Genomic DNA, 26,227 nt, shown 5'->3' on the forward strand with positions numbered 1-26,227 from the left:
AGGAAGCAGGGGTTGGCACTTACACTCACAAACCACCAGGGGCACTAGACTCAATTCCCAGCTGTAAATGTGGTGTTGGAACTGGCTGAAATGGCTGGGCACAGCACTGCTGCCCACAGCCTTTGCCAAGGTCCCATGCTGGGGTGTGTGGTGTCCTCCATTTAGATCTGAACAGATCTCCCCTTCAGAACACGTGTTTCCTCACACAGTAAAGGTTACACCTGAGTTTATATGGGTTCAGAACTACCGAACCCTGATTTGTAAACTTTAATGCATCACAGAGGGGAAGCCCTTGAGAAGTCCTATCAGGATCATGACACTGTTGAGTCAGGCATTAAACTACCCCACAGTCTACTTACATCACTACTTTGTGTATTGAGAATCTATAAAAATCTGCAACAAAAATATCATATCCAATTACAGCATACAGGAAATGTGATTCTCCATGTGGTAACCTTGGTTTATTAAACCTAAAATATTATTCACGGCATAAAATTCATTTCATTGAACTCATTCACCGAACAGTGGATTTAGCTCGTTTTGAGCTGACCTCCCTTGTTTCAGTTTGTAGTAAATGCAGCCCACAGATTAACAGCCACTCTTCGTGTTGACTGTTCAGTCTCCTGGGATATCAGACGTGTTTGTGTTCATCTTTTCAACTGGGTTTTACCATCTCATTTCCTTCGCTGTGTTGTTCTTGATATGCGTATTTAATTTGTGGACATTTCGGGCAGGCACATGCTAACCTTTTCTAATTCACAGAATAGTCGGTAGAAGGAACACATCTTTTAGAACACCGGGCCTTAAAAGGGCATGTCTCCATGGTGATGATGACCCTGGTTGCTGTGGCTCAGTGGAAGAGGGAAAAGTGATTCAGACATTTCCAACTCCACTGCTCCCTCTGTCATTCAAGTCTCCGTTTCTGACCTCAAATATGCAAATACATTAAAGCACTGACTGCTTCAGAATTGGCTCAATATGATGGTTTCAGTGACTTTAAAATGAGACATGTTTAACTTCCAGCTCCACAGGAACTCAGCTCCAGAGTGCAGTGGGTATGTGCATGATTCTACACCTGTTTCAGACTCTAAAACGGAAAGAAAAGCCAATAAAACAACATAATTGTAGATCACCTGCATTAACAGCAGATACGTGTAAATATAAGTGATAAGTGTACATTTCACACTATGTGCAGACTGGCTCTGCCACTACTGTGCCCTTCAGAACACGTTACATTTTCATAACACAATTACACCCTTCACCTGTGTTCATAACACAATTACACCCTTCACCTGTGCTCATAACACAATTACACCCTTTACCTGTATTCATAACACAATTACACCATTTACCTGTGCTCATTACACCATTACACCCTTCACATGTGTTCATAACAAAATTTCACCCTTTACCATCACACCCTTCACCTGCACTCTTCACACCATTAAACCTTTCATTTGTGCTCATAACACATTTACACCCTTTACAATCACACCATTACACCCTTAACCTGTGTCCATTACATCATGACACCCTTCACCTGTGCTCATTACACCATCACACCCTTCACCTGTGCTCATTACACCATCACACCCTTCACCTGTGTTTATTACACCATCACACCCTTCATTTGTGTTCATCACACCATCACATCCTTCACCTGTGTTCATCACACCATCACATCCTTCACCTGTGTTCATCACACCATCACATCCTTCACCTGTGTTCATCACACCATCACATCCTTCACCTGTGTTCATCACACCATCACATCCTTCACCTGTGTTCATCACACCATAACATCCTTCACCTGTGTTCATCACACCATAACATCCTTCACCTGTGTTCATTACACCATCACACCCTTCATTTGTGTTCATCACACCATCACATCCTTCACCTGTGTTCATCACACTATCACACCCTTCACCTGTGTTCATCACACCATAACATCCTTCACCTGTGTTCATCACACCATCACACCCTTCACCTGTGTTCATCACACCATCACACCCTTCACCTGTGTTCATCTCACCATCACATCCTTCACCTGTGTTCAACACACCATAACACCCTTTCAGCCATTGCCCAATGCACTCAGAGGTGTCAGAAAGAACAACTCCATTTCTTAGCAGAGACACTGCCATTCTGGCCGATTGCAGCCGATTTGTTTATGGGAAGTTTGTGCCAGTGGGTTATTTATAGCATCCACTAACAGCAGAAGAGTTGTGCTGCTGCCTGTGTCAGACGCACTGCTGTCTTAGACGTGCTGAATGAAGTTGGGATTACACTCACCTGCCTTGCTCTCATTCATCTTTGCAATGCATCATGGTCAATGCAACAGACTTCCGCACACCTAAAATCGACAACAGAACAATATCTCTGGGTTTATCTCTGGATACCTCATTCCTACGCCCCACTCTCTTTCACTTTGGTTTTTTGTTTATTAATTTACAATACAGGAGTTCCTCTTTGACTCTGGTGTAAACGGTTTACTGATCGACCAAACCTCACATCTTCTGCCGACTGTGTGTTCACTGCATGCTTTACTCTCTGACATCTCTTCATACCCCATGATGCAAAGGGAAGGTGTAGACGGGACTCGGTGAAACATCTGATATTTAAAAAGTTGTTAAATATGAACAAAAAGGACAAGTGCAAGATAATCCAGTAAAAAAGTCTTGTAAGAATAAATTCATCAAAACACAGAAAGCACCTTTCATAAGTGAAACGGAACTTTTTTAAGCTTTCATGCGTCCTGAGGCAAACTATGAGTCATGCAATTATTTTGGTAGAAAACTCATTGTAAAGATGCCAGCAGTTAAGAATACGTCTACTCAGATAAAGGTGAATCAGGCGTTTTCTCTTGGGGTCGGAGATACCAGCAGGCCTCTTGCCAACTTTCAGAAGATTAAAATCATGGTTCTTCTTTCCCAAACCACTGCACTCTTTAGTAATCTATAATAGACCAGCTTACAGAGGGTTTGGTCTGTAGCCAGCAAGCTCAATTGAGTTGAAACAGGAAGCGTGTTAGATTGTTTAGTGTTTGTTCTAGACTTCATGGTGACGTCCTTCATTTAGGTCCTAAACTGGAAAGACTCAACCACAGCTCTCTGCTACTTTAGCAAACACAGCTCGTGTTTGATTCCCCCGGCTCCCCTGTGAGCTCTCTCAAAGCTACACAAACTCATCTAAATGGATCTAGGCCATCAAACGCATGTTCTGTGATCAGGCCTCTGCATGGGGGGAGAGAACAGGAATATTAAGTTTCATTTCACCTGACTGACCTCAGAACAGCAGAGGAAGGCATTTCTGTACGTGGCTAAGTACATTTAGTATAGGGTTACTGTATTTATGTACCCCTACCAGACATGGTTACAACCAACAATGGAGCCGGATGTGGGTGACGGTTTAGTGCGGCTACAACTCAAATCTGACTCAAAACTTTGACTCGAATTACCAAATGTGTTAGCAAGAGTAGATTCTTCTCTGGCCCAGGAGAATGTTTCCAAGATGGTTCTCCGTCAGAGTAACAACATTGTTTATTCTGGGCTTTGTTTACAACCTTGTGTATTCTAGACCTTGTTTTCAACATAGTTTATTCTGGACATCAAAGCTGTTGCAGGTTCACAACTATAGAACTGAATAGTCTTTAGAAATTCAGAATCTCTTTTTGTAATCAGAATTTAGACATGCTTTTACTACAGAAAATCGTTTGTTGATTGTCACATGGATTGTTTCACATTTTATATGAATAAAGCAATTTTTATGATTGTATTGATTGATTATTGTTGTTGCTGTTGTTAGCATTGTTATTACTATGTTAGCATGATGGCAACTAAAGACCACCAGCATCCATTCTGTGTTAGCTATGACAACAGTTTGAGGTAGGAGTTCATTTTTTAAAACGTCTGAACAGAGATCACCCTTTGAGCAGTTACTGAACACGTCTGGAAATGAAACTCGCTTCAGAACACAGTGGACAAACTGAACACGCAGAGTATGTTATTGACCTTCTGGCTGTGGCATTTATTAATTTGCAAATGAATTACAGTGGTTGAGTGTAAGCGTCTGTTCATTAGCCATAATGATCTCATTTACACATCCCTTATTTACACACACACACACACACACACACACACACACACACACACACACACACACACACACGTATGTTTCTAAAGCACCGCTGTACAATTGTCCTCCTGCTCTTCAATCAGAATTGTTAGAGCGTGAAATCACAGTCAGCTTGTACGGTGATTTTCTGGAGCTTTAAGCAAACAGAGTTCCAACAAATGGGAGAAAGGTGCTTCCCCGCACACACCCCCACACACACCCCCGCACACTCCACCCAACACACCCCCGCACACACACCACCCAATACACCCCCGCACACTCCACCCAACACTTATGTCCGGCTTGCTTCACACGCAGGAACGCCGCCGTTCAAAAAAAAAAAAAAAAAAGAGATACAAACGCAAAAATACAGCACCAGGGATGAAAAATTCTCACATGCAGGTTCGTGTCTCCAGTCAGTGATGCTGTGTTTTTCCTTGATTATGATCTCGTTTATCCTGTCGTTTCTGTGGCTGCAAAACCAGCTGGCCATGGAGACTGAAACAGAGGATTGAGTTTCCAACTCAAACACAGTCCTCGCTCTGCTTCCCTCCAGATGGCCCCAGAACGTCCTCTTCCTGTCTGCAGACGTGTTATCTGAGTGAACATCTAGAAATAGGAGGGGCTTCGTCAGCATGAGTCTGAGTGTTACGGGAACCCGGCTCAAGGACCAAACCCCGCGTCCTTTCATGGCTGGTCGCTCGGAAGAGGTCAAAACTCCAGTTCACCTGGGAAAGAGTACCATGGTATCACCGTACAGACACACACAATCATCAGTGGAGTCCTACCATCTTTCAGCTATGGAGAGCAGTCTTCCCGTGGTCTTCTCCCATCCTTCTCTTCTCCCATCCTTCTCTTCTTCCATCCTTCCATCCCACCTGACGTAATCTGTGCTTTCCTTTCACCTTTCAGCATTTTTAATGTTCCAACCACAGAAACTTTGCAAAAGTTCAGATGACAAAAGGCCAGCATGAAGCTCGACTCCAGCGACCTCTGTATTCCGCCAGAGCTGCGTTCCTCATCAACAAAGAGCAGTCAAGACTTCCTCCCGTGTCACTTCATGTTATAGCAACAGTCTGGAATGCACGCATGAAAATGAAGGCAGTTTGCTTCCTGGATTTGGATTTTATATGTTGCTCCTTCTCTGGCTGGCTGACTCTTATTTGGAGAGGTCTGTCACCCTGACAGTCACACTACCAGACACACATGTGCCCCCTCATAAAAACACAATCAAAAAATCAATAAGAAGAATAATCACAATATCAATAATAATAAGAATATTAAAATCCACAACACAGATTTTTTTGCATTCAAAGTTCTGCACCATGAAAATGTAATTAAATGTAAACTAATGAAATCATCATCATGAAGTCTAGCTACTAGCAGCTCGAAAGCTAAAACAACGTCAGCAGTGACGAACAAAACCAACATGGCGTGATTCTTCGGTGCATGTGGCTCACATTACATACAGCCCCCATCGGGGGAAAACGTTTGGTGTGTGTTGTAGTGCTTCATCAGTTAAAATCAACATCATCATCATCACCACCACCTGCAACTCTATACAGGAATGTCCTTATACACACTTAAAGGGCATTAGGTAAAGCTTTTATAACACATTCATAATGCATCTATAACACTTGTTACAAGCTAGGAGTCCTTATGTGTACTAAGCAGTATTTGTCAGTGGCAATTAAAATCCTTCGATAAGTAATCCTTCAGTAACTTTTGTTTCTTTGCATCACCAGTGTGTAAATGTCTGCATGGTGTACAGAAGTGTTACGGCTGCACTGTGAACATGTCGGCCCAACATCGCGACCCTCGGAGTGACCCGACAGCCAGCTCCGCATCACGCACGAGGCCGGGGCGGTCGGGGTTAGGGGTGGGAGGTCAGAGTTCGTTGCAGGCGGAGCTCTCCGCAGTCTTGAACATCAGGATGGAGTTGTAGATCTTGAGAGCTGGACCCAGCTTCATACTGAGGACCTTGACCAGGTCAGCCTGGGTGAGAAGGAGGAAGGCCTCCCCGTCGATCTGCTGGAGAGTGAACACACGTCAGCTCGTTCAGAACTACAGTACCTCCTCAACCCCAACCACCACCTGGACCATGTACTGGACCACACTTCAGTCTAAGGAAGAAGACCAAAGCCAAAGAGAATGCTGAGTGTGTAATATGTGTGTGTGTGTGTGTTAATATACACACGTGTGTGTATTAATCTCGTAATGCCGGTCACTGCTGAGATGAAGAATACCAAAGCAAAGCAAAACAGTATTCCAGTCAGCATTAAAATTTGATAATTTATGAGGAATGTGAGCACACGCATGGTCACAGGTGAAGTGCACTTGGTTACCTCCTCTCTGAAAGTGTGCACTTGCTCCCTACAGCCCGGGAGGCCCTGGATGAACTGAGTCACCTGTGGATGGAGACGAAGGACAACACACATACGCAACACATAAATGAGTAATAATAATAAACGACACTCGACTCCAGGGAGCTCTGCTCGGGTTCAAAGGTCACCAGCACCTTCTTTAGGTGTTCACAGGAGCTTGGAGTGTTCACGCCTTCCCCTCCCAACAACCAGGCCAAACCCCGCCCACTGTGTTTGACTGACACATGTACCTCACTATCAGTGAAAGGGTAATGGCCTTTTATGCCAACTCCGTTAGGTAAGGCAACTGCCATATATGACTCAATTAGCATAAATCCATTAGCATATGAATTTGGATGAAGTCCAGATCCTGCTTTCATCTAACTCCCTCCAGGTCTTCTGAGGTCTTCCTTTGCATGCACAAAAAATGCATATTTCTCCATCAATATTTTGTTTTCTAATAAAACATCCACCAGTGTTTTCAGTATACTGTAAGGTATATTGCTACCACAGTACAATATAACTCCAGTCTGGGAGTTTCCAGCTCGTCTTGAAGGAGAGTGTGTGTACGGAGTGGCGTCCATAACACCAGAGTGTCTCGTACCTCCTCCACGCTCCAGGTGGCCACGGTGCTGGAGGTGATGCCAGCCACTGATGGGAGGAGCTTACTGTGCTGGTCCCAGCAGTGTGGCCTGCTGGGAGAGGGGGCGGAGCATGGCATGAATACAGACTGGTGCAGCGCTTGGAGTAGAGTCAGCTCTGAGAGAGAGAGACAAAGACAGAGAGGGAGAGACAGAAAAAGAGAGAGAGAGCGACAAAGAGAGACTAAATTTAAACAGTGAAACTTTTTCTACTGCAAAAGAACTTTGTTAGTTACTCTTTCACAAAACGTCTCAAGTGTTTTAATAAAATGTCTTTAATGTAGTCGCGAACCAAGCAGTGCCTGAAGTATAATTATATCATATGAAGCCTGCTGGTCATGTGGTTTTGTGCTCCTCGTTAAGGACCTCGTTAAGTCATCATCAGACATTTAATTGGTGACAGCAGCAGTGACCCTGTGCACTGCCATTAATGGACTGCTGGGCTCAGATAGTGAGGCACACACACACACACACACACACACACACACACACACACACACACACACACACACACACGCAGCAGCTCCACCCTCTCTTTACCTTTATCTGTTGATCTTTGTTTATGTTTATCTCTGTTGGACTAAGTACCCACAGCCAAAGACTCATCATAGCGATCATAGACTCATAAAACTTCATCCTCAGACAAAAGCCCACCATGCTCCACCCACCATGCTCCACCTTACCCTGTGCTGGCCCAGCCTGACATGCACCACCGAACCCCAACACTCCCTGCCCCAAACCGCACCCCACACTGTCCACAGGGTTCTCCTAGTGTCTGGATCATAGGCAGTACTACCTGCCTTAGCTCCGCTGATCCTGTCAGGCCTTGTCTGTTGAAGGGCGTGTTAATGAGAGCATTAATATGCACGCTCCCTTAATGTCAGGACAGGGGCCTGTCATTCCCAGATATGAGTGAGGAGGAGATTGATTTTTAACAAAGCCCTCACACACACACGCTCACACACTGTGTGGAGATCTGGCGTTGCCCTGCCACACCAGAAGGTGTAATTAGAAGTGGCGCGTAAAGGGGGCTGTCACTTTCACCCAGCCCCGCCCCCCCCTTTGGCTGCCGGCCGAGTGTTTGTCAGGAGCCGGACTTCGTTAGGAGCGGCGAGTTTGTGGGGCACGGCGACAATTCCAGAGAGCCGCCACAAAAATAATTTCTGCTGTGTCCAGTCATGGGCTACGGCGCTTAGCTTTGACATCAACGGTGACGTCTGCGTGGGATCCTCCCACCGGCAGTAACGCTCTCGCTGAGAGGGCCCCGGTGTGAACCTCTCTCCCTGTGAGTGTTTGTGTCCATCTGACTCTCTCGTCAACAGTAACATCTGTGCAGGGCCCGAGGGAGCAGACTGATGAGAGCGGGCCAGCTGCAGAAATGAGTCAGATTATGGTCTTCATCCACATCTCTGGGGAGGGTATCATGACAACAAAGCCAGCACAGGGAGCTACACACAAGGAGAGTGGACTCCACCGTCATCACCGTGTGATGGTGGTTCTGTGTGATGTGGTCATAAAAGGGGAGTGTGCGGATCCGGAGGGATGTGGCACAGCGGGTTTAACGGTCCCTCCTGTTGCCGCACACCTGGGTGATGTCTGTGGCTCATCACCACCGCCACAGGAGTGCTGGGACAGAAGCGTCCAGCCCTCACTGGCGTCACACGTCTGGGGTAATAGAAGCAGCAAGGCGAGGGGCAGGGGGCGGGGCTGGGGCAGGGGGAGGGGCTGGGGCTGGGGCAGGGGCCGGGCTGGGGCAGGGGCGGGGCAGGGGGAGGGGCGGGCTGATTAGGGATCTGTGGACTTTCCACTCCGTGATCAATCACGCTGTTCAGACGTATAAAGGGGCAATCAACACAATAAAATAAACTAAGGGGAGTTATCTTTGTTTGTGTGTGTGTGTGTAGTCTGATTCTCTGAAATAGGTTTGTGTGTGTATGTGTGCGTGTGTATGGGTATGCAGGGCTCTCTTTGTGGGGTGAATGTGTGCGTGTTTGGAAGAATATCTGCTCTGTATCTCTTTATGAATGATATTCTTTTATTCTATGTAGAATTACATTTAAATTTCATGTTACATTTTCTAATTCAAGCAATTCATCTAGGTGGTAAATTAAAGTAGTTTAAAATGTATCTTGATGCTAAACTAAGTGAAACTTGAGTTAACCTCCCACACCCACTTTAGTTGTAATGTCCTATATTAGCATTAGTCCTGTGGCAGGGGACCAATGATGGGACAATTCTCCACCTTCCTCCAGAGCCATTATGGAAAGTGGTAATATTATGGGAGGTGGTAAAATTAACATGCAGAGGATGAGAGCACAAACTGCTCACAAAAGTGAAAAGTAATGAAGAAAACTAAACTATACATTTCACTCTCCACCAACCACAACCCAGCCACACTCTCCACCAACCTCCACCATCCACAACCCAACCATGATCCAACCACACTCTCCACCAACCAAGACCCAACCACACTCTTCACCAACCAAGACCCAACCACACTCTCCACCAACCAAGACCCAACCACACTCTCCACCAACCACAACCCAACCACACTCTCCACCAACCAAGACCCAACCACACTCTCCACCAACCAAGACCCAACCACACTCTCCACCAACCAAGATCCAACCACACTCTCCACCAACCAAGATCCAACCACACTCTCCACCAACCAAGATCCAACCACACTCTCCACCAACCACAACCCAGCCACACTCTCCACCAACCAAGACCCAACCACACTCTCCACCAACCACAACCCAACCACACTCTCCACCAACCACAACCCAACCACACTCTCCACCAACCACAACCCAACCACACTCTCCACCAATCAAGACCCAACCACAACCCAGCCACACTCTCCACCAACACAACCACACTCCAACAGCACAGATCCAACTATGCTCTCCATTCATCCTGACCCAAACACACTGTTCATCAACCCCAACCCCACCATGACCTAACCATGACCACTATCCATCACTACTGACCCAACTACACTCTCCATGAATACTGATTCAACTATACTCTCCATCAACCCCGACCCAACCCTACCCAATCTCAACACTGACCCAAACACGCTCTTCATCAACTTCATGCTCTCCATCAATCCCACACTCTCCATCCACCCCACGCTCACCATGACCCAACCAGTCTCCATCAACCCTGACCCAACTACACTCTCCATCAACACTGACCCAACTACACTCTCCATGAATACTGATTCAACTATACTCTCCATCAACCCCGGCCCAACCCTACCCAATCTCAACACTGACCCAAACACGCTCTTCATCAACTTCATGCTCTCCATCAATCCCACACTCTCCATCCACCCCACACTCACCATGACCCAACCAGTCTCCATCAACCCTGACCCAACTACACTCTCCATCAACACTGACCCAACTACACTCTCCATGAATACTGATTCAACTATACTCTCCATCAACCCCGACCCAACCCTACCCTATCTCAACACTGACCCAAACACGCTCTTCATCAACTTCATGCTCTCCATCAATCCCACACTCTCCATCCACCCCACGCTCACCATGACCCAACCAGTCTCCATCAACCCTGACCCAACTACACTCTCCATCAACCCTGACCCAACTACACTCTCCATCAACACTGACCCAACTACACTCCCCATGTGTGTGCATGCATGTGTGCTTGCAAGGACTGGGTTACCAAATCACCACCGTTTCTCCTGTGTTCATATATACCTCCAAACACATATAAACAGCAAACTGAACTACTGAAAACTGCTATGTTGGAATCAGAGTGATTTAAAAAGTGGTGAATTAGAGTAGAAGCTCAACACTCTTCCCCCAACCCCTCCGGCAGGAGCAGATCTGATACTGCAGTACAGTTTCTGACTCACTGGTTTAAATGGTTTCTCTGACTCACTGCAATACTGGCTCCAGGAGAAGGCATCTCTCTCTGACTCGGGGCTGACTTTCCAATCTGCTGACAGTGAGGTTAAACTAAACCTTCCAGGAAAGCTCAGAATATTTCAGTTTCAAATTCTGGGTTGCAGAATATTGCAATTTCATTCACTGTCTATTGATGAAGCGTAATGAGCAGAGGGCTCACAGAATGAGTCTCATCTTCTGTCTCATTACGGACTGAAGCCTTACCATCAGAGGACAGAAAAACATGACACACAGACACAGAGAGAGAGGAGAGACGGAGATAGAGAATTAGAGAAAGATAGAGAAACGGAAATAGGAGAGAGAGAGAGAGAGACCAATAGTGAGGGAAAGACAGAAATGGGGGAGGAAAATGGAGAGAGAAAGAAGAAAAGATGGGTAGATAATAGTGTGAGTAGAGAAAAGGAATGAGTCAGAAGAATAGGAAGAGAGACACAGAAAAGTTGTGATGACCAGTGAGCTGTAAAGGGCGTCTCTCGAGGCTGTTAGAAGAGCAGTGTGCCAAAAACGAGTGTGTGTGTGTGTGTGTGAGAGAGAGAGAGAGAGAGAGAGAGAGATAGTAGGCTCCAAACAACAACAACAACAACAACAACAACTACAATGACAACACAACAAGGTTTCTGCCATATTTCTGAGTGGACAGCGAGGAGAAACGGCCACAGGTCCACTGTCTGTCTGGGTCCCCTAGCTGTGTCCATCTCACTCCACGGCACCACAAGACATCCTCCAGACGCCTGATTAGAAAATCGTCGAAAACCGTTCTTTGTCTTTTTTCTCCAAGGCACAGTCAGAGCTCAGAATGCACTGAATGTGATGTGGGGACAGGTTAACAGCAGGGTGAAGATTAGGGCTCTAGTGCGGTAATGTTGGTGATAGATCAGAGACAGAAGGATGGTTATGGTTATGATGATGGGGTGTAGTTAGGGGCGTGGTTAGGGTTAGGGGTGTGGTTAGTGTGGTTATGCCCATACACGTACCTTTGGATTCCGTGACAGATGACACCTCACTCTCCACTCCCTCTTCCTGTGGGGCCTCCGGAACCTTCCGCACCTTACACGGCCGGCCAACCCTGAGACACAGTGACATCATAAGGATGACGTGAACACACAGGACCGCCCAGATTTCCTCTTGATGCTGTCATTAGCATTACATCAGAGGACACCCAGTCTGGGACTCTACACTGTGTAAAGAGAGACTTGACTATTTTTTTATGTTTTGTCACACCTAGCACATTAACAACCCAAAGACACAGGCGCTGTGCCGGCTTAAGGAGTCTTCACAGAAACCTTCACAGCACACCCTACCCACCCACAGACGGACAGTTCAAGTTCGGCATTGTACCTTTCGCCGGAGACTCCAGCCATAAATACAAAATCACCCACACACATACGCAAGGGGTGGGATGGACTGTGTAACTCGGCTTGGACTAACGCCACACAGACCTGCTGAAAACCTCCACCGTCCCTGAAAGCACTCCTGCTTATGTGAGTGCATTTTTATTTTAGACACACAACTGAGCCAGTGGAGAGAAATGTCCATCCGAGAGTGACAAATGATTCTCAGAGCGTTTTCCTAGTTATTTTCAGGACAAATGACAGTGAGATTAAGGAAATTAAAGCCTTCAGACCACAGAACAAAAAGAATGATACTGCAGACAAACAACCCTCCAGGAAGAGAGCAAGTAGCTGGCGTTGTGTGTGTGTGTGTGTGCGGGATGTGCATGCGTGTGTGTTTCATCTTCAGTCAGATCATGTCCTTTCCGCTGGGTATGAAAAACACACCCCGGCTTAGAGGGTTTACTCAAAACAAGACAAGGCTCATGCTCCAACAGGACAGCCATTCTGTGCTCCTACCCTTCACTTTCCAGAATTCTTCAACAGAGCATTAGTGAAGATCTGGCCAAAACCATGCGAAAAGGATCATGAATAACGAATGTTAGACGCAGCTAATGGACCTCCGACCCTTAATTAAAACAGAAGAACGCTGTCCGCCTGCTCCAGCACTGGGGGGGCTAGAGAGACAAGAGGAACGTGGAACATGGAACATGGGGACAGAGAGTAAAATGACTTTATTGAATTGATTCGCTGCCCGTGTAATGGCTCTCATTTACAGGAAATTAACTGGGGATTTTTTTTTTGGCTTGCCTTTCCCAAACATCAAACTGGTGTGTGATTATGAGTAACTGCAAATGACTCTCTATGGTTTTGTTCCTTTTCTGCTCCACTCAATCACAACAAATGGCATCCAACATCAGCACCCGCCAAACTGTGATTCAGCAAACCAGCAGGCATTATGAGCTGATCTGTGACTCACCGCAAGTTCTTGGGGTTCACTGTGCAGGCAAGCGGTAGTGGCTGATCTCAGAAGATCAGTACACGCTACACTGTGTCAAGGCGACCTTTGATATTTCAAGTCAACCTCTGTTTTACAAAGACCACGCAGAGGTCATCAGGCATTACGAGCCGATCTTGAAATGGGGACAGGTTTCGGGCTATGCAGACGGGCAGCACCAGCCTGTTCTTGGCTGCCAGGATACTGAGATCCCGGCAGACATCATTAAGCGAGCGGTGGCTGGTGGCAGCAGCAGGAGCGACAGGTGCTGGTCGTGCACGGACGGTGGAAAGCAGACAGTCCATACCTTCTCTTGGTCTCTGTTCCAACAGGCTTCTTAGGCGGCGTTTCCATGGCTGCGGTTGCCATGTTGGGTTTGTCCAGGTGAGAGGTGCCGGGGGAGACGGGTTTACTGAGCAAACGGATGTAGAGGAAACGGAGAGTGATGGATGAATGAACCATTTTAAACTCACAGCTCATCAATCAATATCAGCAGGCAGGGATGATGTTAGGCCATGAGTCACACACACACACACACACACACACACACACACACACACACACACACACTCTAAAGACTTTTATTATGGTAGATAGCAGAGAGGGTTCTGGACAGATGCAGTGTGAAGCATGGACCAGTGGCAGCACCGGTGAGCCATGCTGTCAATACAGCTACACTACACTAGTAACACCAGCACCCCATGAAGTCAATGCTGAAACTATTCACACTGAATCACACTATGGTTCAATACTGACACCATTCACACCGACTCACGCTGCACATGAATCAAACCATGCAAAATTATATACATGGTAACCACAGGCTTCATATGCATCACGTCTGTCTGTCATGTCTTTGTTTTGTTTTCCCATGTGTTCTCTTGTCATTTGTAACTCCACGCTCTCATCATTGCTCCCAGCTGTGTCTTGTTTTGGTCCTCGTTTCACTGTGTATTTACACACTGTGTTTTGTCTTCCCAGTTGCTGGTCATTGCATGTAGCCCCTTGTCTCTCGTGCTTGGTTACTGTCTAAGCCTCTATGTTAAGTGTTTGCAAGTAGGTTTGACTTCCTGGTTGGTACTGTTTGCTTCCTGTTTGTTGAGTTCGGTCTAAACCCTACATTCTGTTTCATTCTGTTTCTGTGGCATAGCTTCTTTCTGCTTAGTGTCCGTCATGTACTCTTAATCTTGGTTACTTGTCTTTACTTTACTTCACCTGCTAGCAACCCTGTTTGACCTCCACGCGCTAGCAGCCCTGTTCGACCTCCACGCGCTAGCAGCCCTGTTCGACCTCCACGCGCTAGCAGCCCTGTTTGACCTCCACGCGCTAGCAGCCCTGTTCGACCTCCACGCGCTAGCAGCCCTGTTCGACCTCCACGCGCTAGCAGCCCTGTTCGACCTCCACGCGCTAGCAGCCCTGTTCGACCTCCACGCGCTAGCAGCCCTGTTCGACCTCCACACGCTAGCAGCCCTGTTCGACCTCCACACGCTAGCAGCCCTGTTCGACCTTCACACGCTAGCAGCCCTGTTCGACCTCCACATGCTAGCAGCAATGTTGAACCTTCACACGCTGGCAGCACTGTTCAAACTTCAGATGTTAATGCTGTTAAGCTTTGAGACGCTAACACTGTTCATCCACAGTGCTAACTGGCATTGAAGAGAAGACATGTGTGCACTGAGTTCTCTGTGGCTCACTTCAGAGTGAGTCCTGGCTGTTCTGGGGTGGCCTTTAAAATTGAATTAGTGAGACATGCATTGGCCTTATTTGAGGGCTTTTTTCATGTGGAATTTATATGAAAACTTTAAAAAATCATAGTAAATCGCCATAACAAAATAACATGGTTTATTGTCACAGTGGTCAACTCCCAATCACATCCTCACACATCAGCAACAGCCAATCACATCCTTACTCATCTACCCTGTGACGACCAATCGTGTCCTACCGCATCAGCAGCTGCCAATTATGTGCAGTCATCAGCAACACTCAATCGTATCTTAACACGTCAGCAACAGCCAATGACACCCTCACACATCCACTACAGCCAATCATGCTCTCAACCATCGACCACAGCCAATCACGTTCATTCTCATCAGCAACAGCCAATCACACACACATGCAGAGACAGGAGGGAGATCAGGGGGAAACACTCACTCCTGTGTGTCTGGGGGTGTGGCTGGGTTAGTGTCGGCCCGTCGTGGCCGGCCCACCCCTGAGCCTGGCATCTCACCACTCAGCCGGTCCGGCAGAACTGATTCCTTATTGATGTTGATGTCGGAGTACGGGCAGCCAACCGCACTGGACACACACAAACACACACATACACACACACACACACACACACACACACACACACACACACACACACACACACACACACACACACACACACAGAGAGAGAGAGAGAGAGAGAAATCAGACAGTATTACAACATCCCTCAGAGTACAAAAAAACTGAAATAAAGGCGACTTTATCTTAAATTACAGTACATACGTTCTAGATCAATGATCATCAGTGAGTGCTGTAATTATGTAATGATTCTGCTTGTACAAAACATCAGTGATTTCTTTCTTGTCTAAATGAAAACCTTTCTACAAAGAATGTCTTTTGAACAATTTTAGAACAGATCAGACACAATTATGTTATTAAGAAATAAAGAACATTTCAAACATTCAGTTATCTCAGCTCTATCCGAAAACTGTCAATGCTACTGCGAAGGCAGGAAAGTGGGAGGAAGCTAATTTGCAATATGCTAATAACATGCTAATAAGCTCACAAGACCCAACAGGTCTTAGCTTCCTACACATGTATGTGCACAACACCAAATGCTGAATTTTGTTTTACTCGACACAGCACAAAGGCAAAAACCAAACAAAATGCAACTGATATTTCCATAAACCTTCCACTTAACAGAGTTTCTCGCTCTAAGCTTCTCAATACTGCAAATCCCAGATGGAAGAGTTTGGGAGTGAGGCAGCGACAGGTGTGGGCTTTGCCGTGAAGGACACCTGGGTGGCTAATGAGGAAGTCAGAGGTGTTTGTGCTGATCCCCACAAGAGAGAGACGAAGAGGATGTTTGTCTTTACAGACAAACAGATTAGCATACAAATAGAATACAGCACTGGCACTGAGCAAGAACAGGAGTGTGAGGAAAGACAAGTCTGAATACATATACTCCCTTTCTCTGTATCTCTCTCTCTCTCTCACATACACACACACACACACACACACACACACACTCCAGTAATATTCTCCCGGTATCTACTGTTGCTCCTACTGTTTCTCATAAAGACAGATCTGATATACGAGCTGATCTCTGTCAACACAATGCCATTTCAGTCATACTGTCACACTGTGTGTTCATGAGCCGACAGAGAGAAGCAGACCAAAAGAAACAGAACAAAGCCACACAAGGCCACGACAGTGGGATCGCCTCCGTAATCCCAACTAAAAATGTCACTCCGTCTCACTGTGTGGCTCTGTCTCTCTCTCCCTCTCTCTCTGTTTTTACAGTTCAGGGTAGCTTTATTGGCATGACTGTATCAGGTACAATTTTGCAAAAGCAATAACTGTAGTGTATGAATAACTGTAATGTTTTAAGGATAATGACAATATTAATGGTTCTAGTAACAACAAGAAACAACCGGATTATACATGTAAATAAAGTGATTAGTGACTAGAAGTGACTAGAAAAAACATCAGTAATAAAAATAGTAAATATATTAATTGCCTAAAGATTATGATTATACAGTGAGAGGTGTGGTGGGTGTGTTAGTGTAGTGTGTGTTTCTCACTGTCTCTCAGTCAGTGACATGTTGCCACATATTTTACAGTGAGGAGCTGTTTCCTTCTCCATGGATAGTTTATCATTTTGTAGACTGGGAGAGAATTTCTATATTTAGAAGTACACACTTTTAGACTATTTTATTGTGAATTTTTGGTAAATCTGTGTTTTATTTTTTACAAGGAGGAGAAATTGCTGTTGGGCGTCCACCACACTCTCTCAGTGACCACACGGTCCTCTCTCTCTGGACAGGAGTGTTTGTATCTGCATGTTTCTATGGCCGGTCACTGAGCCTGGACTTCTGTCTCTGCTGTGGACCTCTGACACTGTAGAGATATTCCAGTCATCTGTATTCTCTGTATAGGGTCTGAGGTTGCAGTCACTAGGTCTCAGGACCAGCTGACAGAGGGGACTGGGTTTAGGGATCAGGAGGGTAGTTAGTCTCAGGACCAGCTGACAGAGGGGACTGGGTTTAGGGATCAGGAGGGTAGTTAGTCTCAGGTCCAGTTGACAGAGGGGACTGGGTTTAGGGATCAGGAGGGTAGTTAGTCTCAGGTCCAGCTGACAGAGGGGACTGGGTTTAGGGATCAGGAGGGTAGTTAGTCTCAGGTCCAGCTGACAGAGGGGACTGGGTTTAGGGATCAGGAGGGTAGTTAGTCTCAGGTCCAGCTGACAGAGGGGACTGGGTTTAGGGATCAGGAGGGTAGTTAGTCTCAGGTCCAGCTGACAGAGGGGACTGGGTTTAGGGATCAGGAGGTTAGTTAGTCTCAGGTCCAGTTGACAGAGGGGACTGGGTTTAGGGATCAGGAGGTTAGTTAGTCTCAGGTCCAGCCGACAGAGGGGACTGGGTTTAGGGATCAGGAGGTTAGTTAGTCTCAGGTCCAGCGACAGAGGGGACTGGGTTTAGGGATCAGGAGGGTAGTTAGTCTCAGGTCCAGCTGACAGAGGGGACTGGGTTTAGGGATCAGGAGGGTAGTTAGTCTCAGGTCCAGCTGACAGAGGGGACTGGGTTTAGGGATCAGGAGGGTAGTTAGTCTCAGGTCCAGCCGACAGAGGGGACTGGGTTTAGGGCTGAGCTCTCAGGGTTGAAATGTTTCATGTTGGGTTGTATTGTGATTATTGTAATTTAGATGCAACCCAAATTTTAGAGATCTTTTATCTCTTGCTCCACCACTGCCACTCACTAACTCTCTACATCACTCTTCCTTGTCTCTCCTTTTCTCTCTCTTTCTCTCTCTCACTTTCCTTTTCATTTTCCCACATTCTGTCTCTCTTTCTCACTCACTCTCTCCCTCCGTCTGTTCCTCTCTCACCTGTTTTAACACTCTCATCTTTATAGTTTGTCTGTCTCCGCCCCTTCCTATCCTGATGCTTTTGTAGGGGGTTAGGAAGGGCGGAGAGGGCCAGAGCGTCCACACACGCTCACGCCCCCTGCAGGAGGGCCCTGGCACGGCACAGCTTAGAGCTCTCCTCAGACACAGACGTTTTGTCTCCTGCAAGCTGTCGTGATGAGTTCCAAGGATTTAACGATGTGTGTCACAGCACTGAACATGATTGGTTAGAGCAGGATAGCTGTAATTCTTTAAATTATACTTATGTCACACATTTACACAGACTCACGCACCTGTGGTGTCCAGAGTACCGGGCTCCTTTGATGTGTCCGATTCCTTTGCAGCCAGGTGTAGGACAGCCTCCTTGCTCTGATGACTCAAACATGTCCTGGGCACCTGCAGGGGGCGACAGAGGGCAACAGTAACCTCCACACATGCTGTATGTTTCACCAAACGGCCCCCAGCCACGACCAGAGTCTACAGTGGTCCAGACTGAGGCACCGGTGAGTGTGTGACCCCAGTCACCCCCGTAGCGAGATGTGGATCTGACAGATCTGGACTGCAGTGGGGCGGGTGGAGCGGGTGGAGATTCCTGCAGCGAAGGACAACAGCTGAACACAGAACTCTATCCACAGATGAGCAGAACCAGCGGTCTGTATATGGGCTCTGTGCACAAGCTGTTCTCAGTTTCTTTGTGTAGAAACGGGAAAAGGCTTTTTATTCCACTTTATTCTTCTGGAAATAACATGTCCATTTATCATCAGGTAAATATGTTTCTTATATAATATATAGGTAGGTGTGCAATGTGGATGGTAATTTATGCAAATTCACGAAAAGACCATATGCTCAATTATGCAACATATACAAGCAAACTGATATTACTGCCCACAGATCCCCCTCCCCCCCTCTCTTAACCCCTCTCTTTATCTTTCTCCCCCTCCCTCCCTCTCTGCTTTCCTATGCCCCTCTATGCCTCTCTCCATCTTTCACCCAGATTTTCCCTCATTTCCTCAGTCCTTCTGACGCTTCCTTTCTTCCTCTATCTCTATATCTCTTCCTCTTTCTCTCACTTTTTCTTCCTTTCTCTTCCTCTTCATCCATCTCCCTCTCCCTCTATCCCCTCTCTTCGCTCTTCCTTCCTCTCTCTCTCTTCCTATCTCTTCCCCTCTCTCTCCTCCTGTCTCTCTATCTCTTCCCCCTCTCTTCGCTCTTCCTTCGTCTCTCTTCCTATCTCTTCCCCTCTCTCTCCTCCTGTCTCTCTATCTCTTCCCCTCTCTCTCCTCCTGTCTCTCTATCTCTTCCCCCTCTCTTCGCTCTTCCTTCGTCTCTCTCTTCCTATCTCTTCCCCTCTCTCTCCTCCTGTCTCTCTATCTCTTCCCCTCTCTCTCCTCCCGTCTCTCTATCTCTTCCCCCTTTTCTCTATTTGCTCCCCCCCAAGAACATGCAAGATGCTTCATTTTACACTCTGCACTATTCTATGTTACCATGGAGATGGTAATAGAGTGAGTGAGATGGGGGGATTAGAAGGAAGAGTATCAGCACTAACACCACACTACACCCACCCCGAGCACCAACACCACATTACACCCACCATCACCCATAATACACGACACTGCACCAACCCTGAGTACTAACGTAAGGTTGGGTGTGTAACGTAAGCCACACCCAACTAACACAACCACACCCCACCCAACCGGAGCACCAACACAACCACATCCATCCTGAACAGTAACATACTACACCCAACCTGAGTACCAACACCATACTACACCCAACCTGAGTACCAACACCATGCTACACCCAACCTGAACACCAGCACAAGCACACTACACCCACCCTGAGCACTAACACAACTGCACTACACAGAACCAGAGCACTGACACAACCACACCACACCCAACCATCAGCTCCAACATCACACACTGTAGAGATCTCCACCTCTTTATTCCTTCACAGCATGTTTCTCTCAGTTTCTTCTTATTTCTGTCTCTGTTGCCCTCTTTGTGTCTTTTCCCTCTCTCCACATCCTTTCTTCTCTCTCTCTCTCTATAACACTATCTCTCCCTTTCTCTTCCTCTTCCTCTCTCCACCTTCTGTGAGTGATTCATACCTTCCCCGGACTGAAATTCAGTTCTGGACTGAAATGCGGACGAGATCGGCAGACAACAGACAAGTGAAGAGGTGGATGAAACACGGAGACGCCGAGTTGAAGCCCTCGGCACCGGCGCTGCACCCGGCCCGTCCGCTCCCCTTCCGGCAGAACATGACGAACAAGCCGCTCGTTCGGAGCTCATTCAGGCTACTGACCCAGAAGCACGTCGGCCAAATCAGAGCCCGCGTTCGGCTATGGCCGCGTTTCCAGCACGCGCTCTCCACATTAACACAATCATAACACTGATTGGGAGGGAGCAATGAAAAAGTTTCGTGCTTTGGTACATCATGTGCCATTGTTTCAGTGTATGGTGATGTGAGGACGTGTAAGAAACACCCGTCACCAAATCAACTCGTCTGGTGTAACGTAATATTAAGTGTGCGGTTAAATGTTGCTCCTGGCAGTAATCACTGTGCTTGATATGCAGTCACATGAAATACTGTAACACGGTGAATCTGTAGCAAACTCACAGGCTACTGCAGAAGCAGAACAGTGAGTCTTGCAGCAGGTGTACCGTGATGGGAGGTGCTGTGTGAAATACTGTCCCACTCACTGACTGGCGGCTGTAGAGGGTGACCCGTCTTGGCACACCACCCAGCGGGATGGATGTCCGGGCTGTCCGTGTCGGTCCAGTAGTCGTACTCGTCCATCCACCCGTCGAAGTGAACCTGAGACAGACCCGGAAGTCACACTCATCACACACGGGAACGTGCACTACACTCATCTGTGTGGCTTATCAATGTCAGAATGTGTGTGTGTATCGTCTTTGAGGACAGTTTGTTCTCCAATAGTTAAGAGCTTATGATTTTATTTTTGTAATACATGAAGCACCTTGGGGTAATTCACACACTCACGTTTCACAGTCTGATGATTCTCCACTAGGGGCAGCTATTGAAGTGTGTCTGTATGAATGACTACTACACTTGTCACTACTCTATCACTCTATCTCTATTTGCACTTACAATGTCCTTACACTGTAAACCTCACAACCAGGCAATCAGTAACCATAAACCACTTGAGTAAACCAATCAAACAAGTCTTTAAAGTGCATGTTCATTCATTTAAACCTGATAGAACAGTAAACCAATCATTTCAAATAAATCTAATCTACACAATCAAAATGGCTGACAGTCTCCCAGACTACATGCAACTGTTAAATCATAAACAGAACGTGCAGCCTGGTCCAAAGTCCATCTGTAACTAAACCGCTGCTACACATCAGCGCACGAATGAATCCCAGTTAAAACAAACGGGCCGTAGGATCAGAAAATGGAATATGAATAAAAAAAGAGGGCAACACCACCACTGCAATGACAATGTCTTCTCACGCCTTCTGGACATTTTACCCATAACGCGTCTCGGTTTCTTTTATTTAGCTCGTATGGCTGCTGCATCTGCGGGTCCAGGATATGACAGGCACCTGCGGAAGGGCTGGAATGTTCCGGAATGCCCGGTGACCTCATGAACGCTCCGTTACACGACCTTGTAATTACAGAACAAATCCATAAAGGCCTGCGGATGAAAAGCCAAACCGTGGCGCCGTGGTGACGACGAACGCTCAGCGGCTGTACAGAGATTCAGACAGAGCTTAGGTTTCGCTTGGTCAATCACCCATCGCTCTCTGGGGCACACGGAGCAGCTATAACCCTTAGAGCTGTTTTATTGGACAGGGATTCATGCAAGTCGGTGAATATGGAAGCATTGTGAACCAAGTATATTGCCTGTGAGGGTAGTCAGGCACTCACGGGCCAGGAGGGTAATCACATACTGTCTTATCCTGCACAGACCAGGAGAGTAATCACATACTGTCTTATCCTGCACAGACCAGGAGGGTAATCAGACACTGTCTTATCCTGCACAGACCAGGAGGGTAATCGGACACTGTCTTATCCTGCACAGACCAGGAGGGTAATCAGACACTGTCATAAGCTACTCAGCCCAGGAGGGTAATCGGACACTGTCTTAACCCACTCGACCCAGGAGGGTAATCACTGTCCTAACCTGCACAGCCCAGGAGGGTAATCAGACAGCAACTTAACCTGCTCAGCCCAGGAGGGTAATCAGACACTGACTTAACCCACTCAACCCAGGAGGGTAATCACTGTCCTAACCTGCACAGCCCAAGAGGGTAATCAGACACCAACTTAACCTGCTCAGCCCAGGAGGGTAATCAGACACTGACTTAACCCACTCAACCCAGGAGGGTAATCACTGTCCTAACCTGCACAGCCCAGGAGGGTAATCAGACACCAACTTAACCTGCTCAGCCAAGGAGGGTAATCAGACACCAACTTAACCTGCACAGCCCAGGAGGGTAATCAGACACCAACTTAACCTGCACAGTCCCGGAGCTGCAGCTCACATAACGCTTTAGATTTCTCAATGCCATCTCCTCAACTCACTTGACCTGTGACCTCCTCAGGTAACTGAAGAGCTTTGTCAGCACAGGTTAAACATGTGTAGATTCTAAGTGTGTGTGTGTGTATTCGTGTGTGTGTGTGTGTGTGTGTGTGTATACATACAACTGGCTGGAGAGAAACCTGGCATCTTTGTGAATGTGTGTTTACCAGGCTAAAGAGATGCAGGTTTGTCTGTCTGAGTGAGTGACAAGCTGTGTGTGTGTGTATATGTGTGTGTGTGTGTGTGTGTGTGTGAGTGTGTAACAGACTGGAGAGGATTGGTGTGTGTGATCGAGTGCGTAGGTGTTGTGTGTGAGAGAGTGTGTTTGAAAGACTGAGCGATAGAGAGAGAGAGTGTGAGGGTAAGAGAGAGTGTGTGGCAGGCATGTTTAATAATTCCCATCTGGTATCTCTGCACTAATCCCTCTACAGTTATTGTTTCTCTTTCTCGTCTTCCTCTCTTCCCTTCGACACCTCATCATCCCTCCCTCCTTCTCCCCTCTTCCCTCAGACGACCCACGCGGGATGTGTGCTCCTCTCCTGGAGAAGTGCTGACACGCCTTCTTCTCGCTCAAGGTCACGCAGTGCCTCTTCAGCAGTGAGGTCACGATACACACGCAGTGGGAGCACAGAACTGCCAGCTGAGACACACCAAAGTGCAGACCAAGGCTCAAATTCACCCCACACACACACACACACACACACACACACACACACACAGAGTGGCGGAGAGGAAGTGAGAGAGGGAAAGGGAGGGAGAGAGACAAACACTGAATGTAAACGGTGAGAACTGTATAATACTACCAGCCAAAGCCTCAGAGCCACAGAGATGTTGTGCATCTTTGGTCAGAGAACTCTGTGTCAGTTCTACATGAGAGAAACTGCAGAGGCTATAGATCTGCAGCCCCCTGAGCCAGACCCTCATCATCATCATCATCATCATCATCATCACCATCACTGAAGGGAACCATGTGGCCCAGTGAAGCACTAATGCAATCACTGTGGACAGGTGTGCCAGGTACGTGGTGAAAATGCTGAAATCAATTAGGTCAAATTAGGAGAAAGAAGGAGGAGACAGGAGGTTTGAGAACTAGGACCCAGAAGGCATAGCGTCTTAAGAAGCCAACGGGTCTCCTTGGAGACCACTGATGGACAGATGCAATAGATGAGACGGGGAGATAGAGGGATGCTGAGAGAGAAAGACAGGAACACCAGAATGTATCAGCAGGAGGTGAGAGACTGACGGAACACAGAAAGGGAAGGTGAGAAAAACCTGTGACGGTGCTGCTGCCCCCTTGGGGCCAAGATATGTAATTACACTCACAATAACTGCCTTAAAAACTGTCTGTTAATCTTTTTATCAAAGAACCAGAGAGGCAGAGGGGTCAGATGTGCGGCTCACACACACACACACACACACACACACACACACACACACACACACACACACACACACACACTATATGTACACTCACCGGCCACTTTATTAGGTACACCTGTCCTGTACACCTGCTGATCTACTTTTCACACACAACCATCTCTAGGGTTTACAGAGAATGGTCAGATTTCTGCTGTGATATTCAGATGGTAGGGTCAGAATTTGGCATCAACAACATGAAAGCATGGATCCATCCTGCCTTGTATCAACGGTTCAGGCTGGTGTTGGTAGTGCAATGGTGTGGGGCAGGGGTGCTCATTACGTCGATCGCGATCGACCGGTCGATCGCGAAGGAACTGTCGGTCGATCGCGAAGGAATGTGCGTAGATCGCGTCACATAAAATAGTAGTAGATGAATCGCACATCTGCACTGACGGTTGTATTTTGATTGACATTCACGGCAGCCAATCTGCAATCCACTCAACAAATTACGTTCGCCACACCCCCCCCCCCCCCCGCTCAACATATTACGTTCGCCACCCCCCCCCCCCCCCCCGCTCAACAAATTACGTTCACCGCCACCCCCGGTAGATCTTTCTGACTGGGTCTTCTTATAAGTAGCTCGCAAGCTGAAAACTGTGGGCACCCCTGGTGTGGGGGATATTTTGCTCCCATTAGTACCAACTGAGCATTGTGTCAATGCCACAGCCTACCTGAGTATTGATACTGACCATGTCCATCCCTTTATGACCACAGTGTACCATCTTCTGATGGCTACTTCCAGCAGGATAACACACCATGTCATAAAGCACAAATCATCTCAAACTGGTTTCTTGAACACAACACTGGCCTCCACAGTCACCAGATCTCAATCCAATAGAGCACCTTTGAGATGGTGGAACGGGAGATTCACATCATGGATGTGACAAAATCTGCAGTAACTGTGTGATGCTATCATGTCAATATGGACCAGACTCTCTGAGAAATATTTCCAGTAACTTGTTGAATTTATGCCATGAAAGATTAAGGCAGTTCTGAAAGCAAAAGGAGGTCCAACCCGGTACTAGCAAGATGTACTTAATAAAGTGGCCGGTGAGTGTATATACACAGACACATATATACATTCTACATACACACACAGACACACACTCTACAACACTACTACACTTCAGCAGAAAGAAGTGATTTAGAGACAGCTGTGTGTGCTCAGGAAAAACAAGACCAAAGCTGCCTAGTAAAACCCAACGTTTCAGATTGAAATAACAAACAACCCAAACATATTCTGAGATCCCAACAGCCGCCCAGCGGTTATAACCTCTGCAGTACTAACCAGTCATTCAGAGAGCGGGACGAACCTGACAGCCGTTAGCAGGACACCAGCGAGGCCTTACAACCGCACTGCAGTGAGCACACAGCTAACACAGTGTTATTACTGCACACCTACATTATTATTAACTGCTTACTAACCAGACAGTTAGCTGTAGGTCACATAAGCACAACAGTCTGAACCACAATTGGAGGCGCATCTCTGAGGTCAGTTTTGCAACTAGAGTGTAAATGTTAAGTGTTAAATATTCTTGTAGATGAACTGTTAACGTAGAACGCAAAGTTCATACTTACAGACTTACAGTTAATGCAGTGCTAATGAACCAATGTAGAGCTAATTAACATAGGTTTACTGTAAAAATAATTGAGTGTTAATATATATACATAATACAATATAATCCTAAAAACATACTGGATTACTGATGTAGCGTGAATGTAATGCCAAGGGGCGGGTAATGTGCAGTGAATGCA

General features: G+C 46.9%; 1 protein-coding gene across 3 annotated transcripts in view; it reads right to left on the reverse strand.

Moving 5' to 3' along the window:
- Positions 1-4,001: 4,001 nt before the first annotated feature.
- l3mbtl3 (L3MBTL histone methyl-lysine binding protein 3) overlaps positions 4,002-26,227 on the reverse strand; it is an 84,280-nt gene continuing 62,054 nt past the window's right edge. For 2 of the 3 annotated variants that reach the window (XM_077016587.1, XM_077016584.1), the window contains exons 15-22: positions 21,207-21,321; positions 18,795-18,897; positions 15,541-15,684; positions 13,697-13,801; positions 12,036-12,127; positions 7,084-7,238; positions 6,462-6,524; positions 4,002-6,147 (exon numbers count right to left, since the gene is read on the reverse strand). In XM_077016587.1, coding sequence (XP_076872702.1) covers positions 6,004-6,147; positions 6,462-6,524; positions 7,084-7,238; positions 12,036-12,127; positions 13,697-13,801; positions 15,541-15,684; positions 18,795-18,897; positions 21,207-21,321 — 921 coding nt within the window. In that variant the 3' untranslated portion in view covers positions 4,002-6,003. The remainder of the gene's footprint in view (positions 6,148-6,461; positions 6,525-7,083; positions 7,239-12,035; positions 12,128-13,696; positions 13,802-15,540; positions 15,685-18,794; positions 18,898-21,206; positions 21,322-26,227) is intronic. The other variant, XM_077016585.1, reaches the window with a different exon arrangement.

This window comes from Brachyhypopomus gauderio, chromosome 9 (genome assembly GCF_052324685.1).
Source record: "Brachyhypopomus gauderio isolate BG-103 chromosome 9, BGAUD_0.2, whole genome shotgun sequence".
NCBI classification, from domain to species: Eukaryota; Metazoa; Chordata; class Actinopteri; order Gymnotiformes; family Hypopomidae; genus Brachyhypopomus; species Brachyhypopomus gauderio.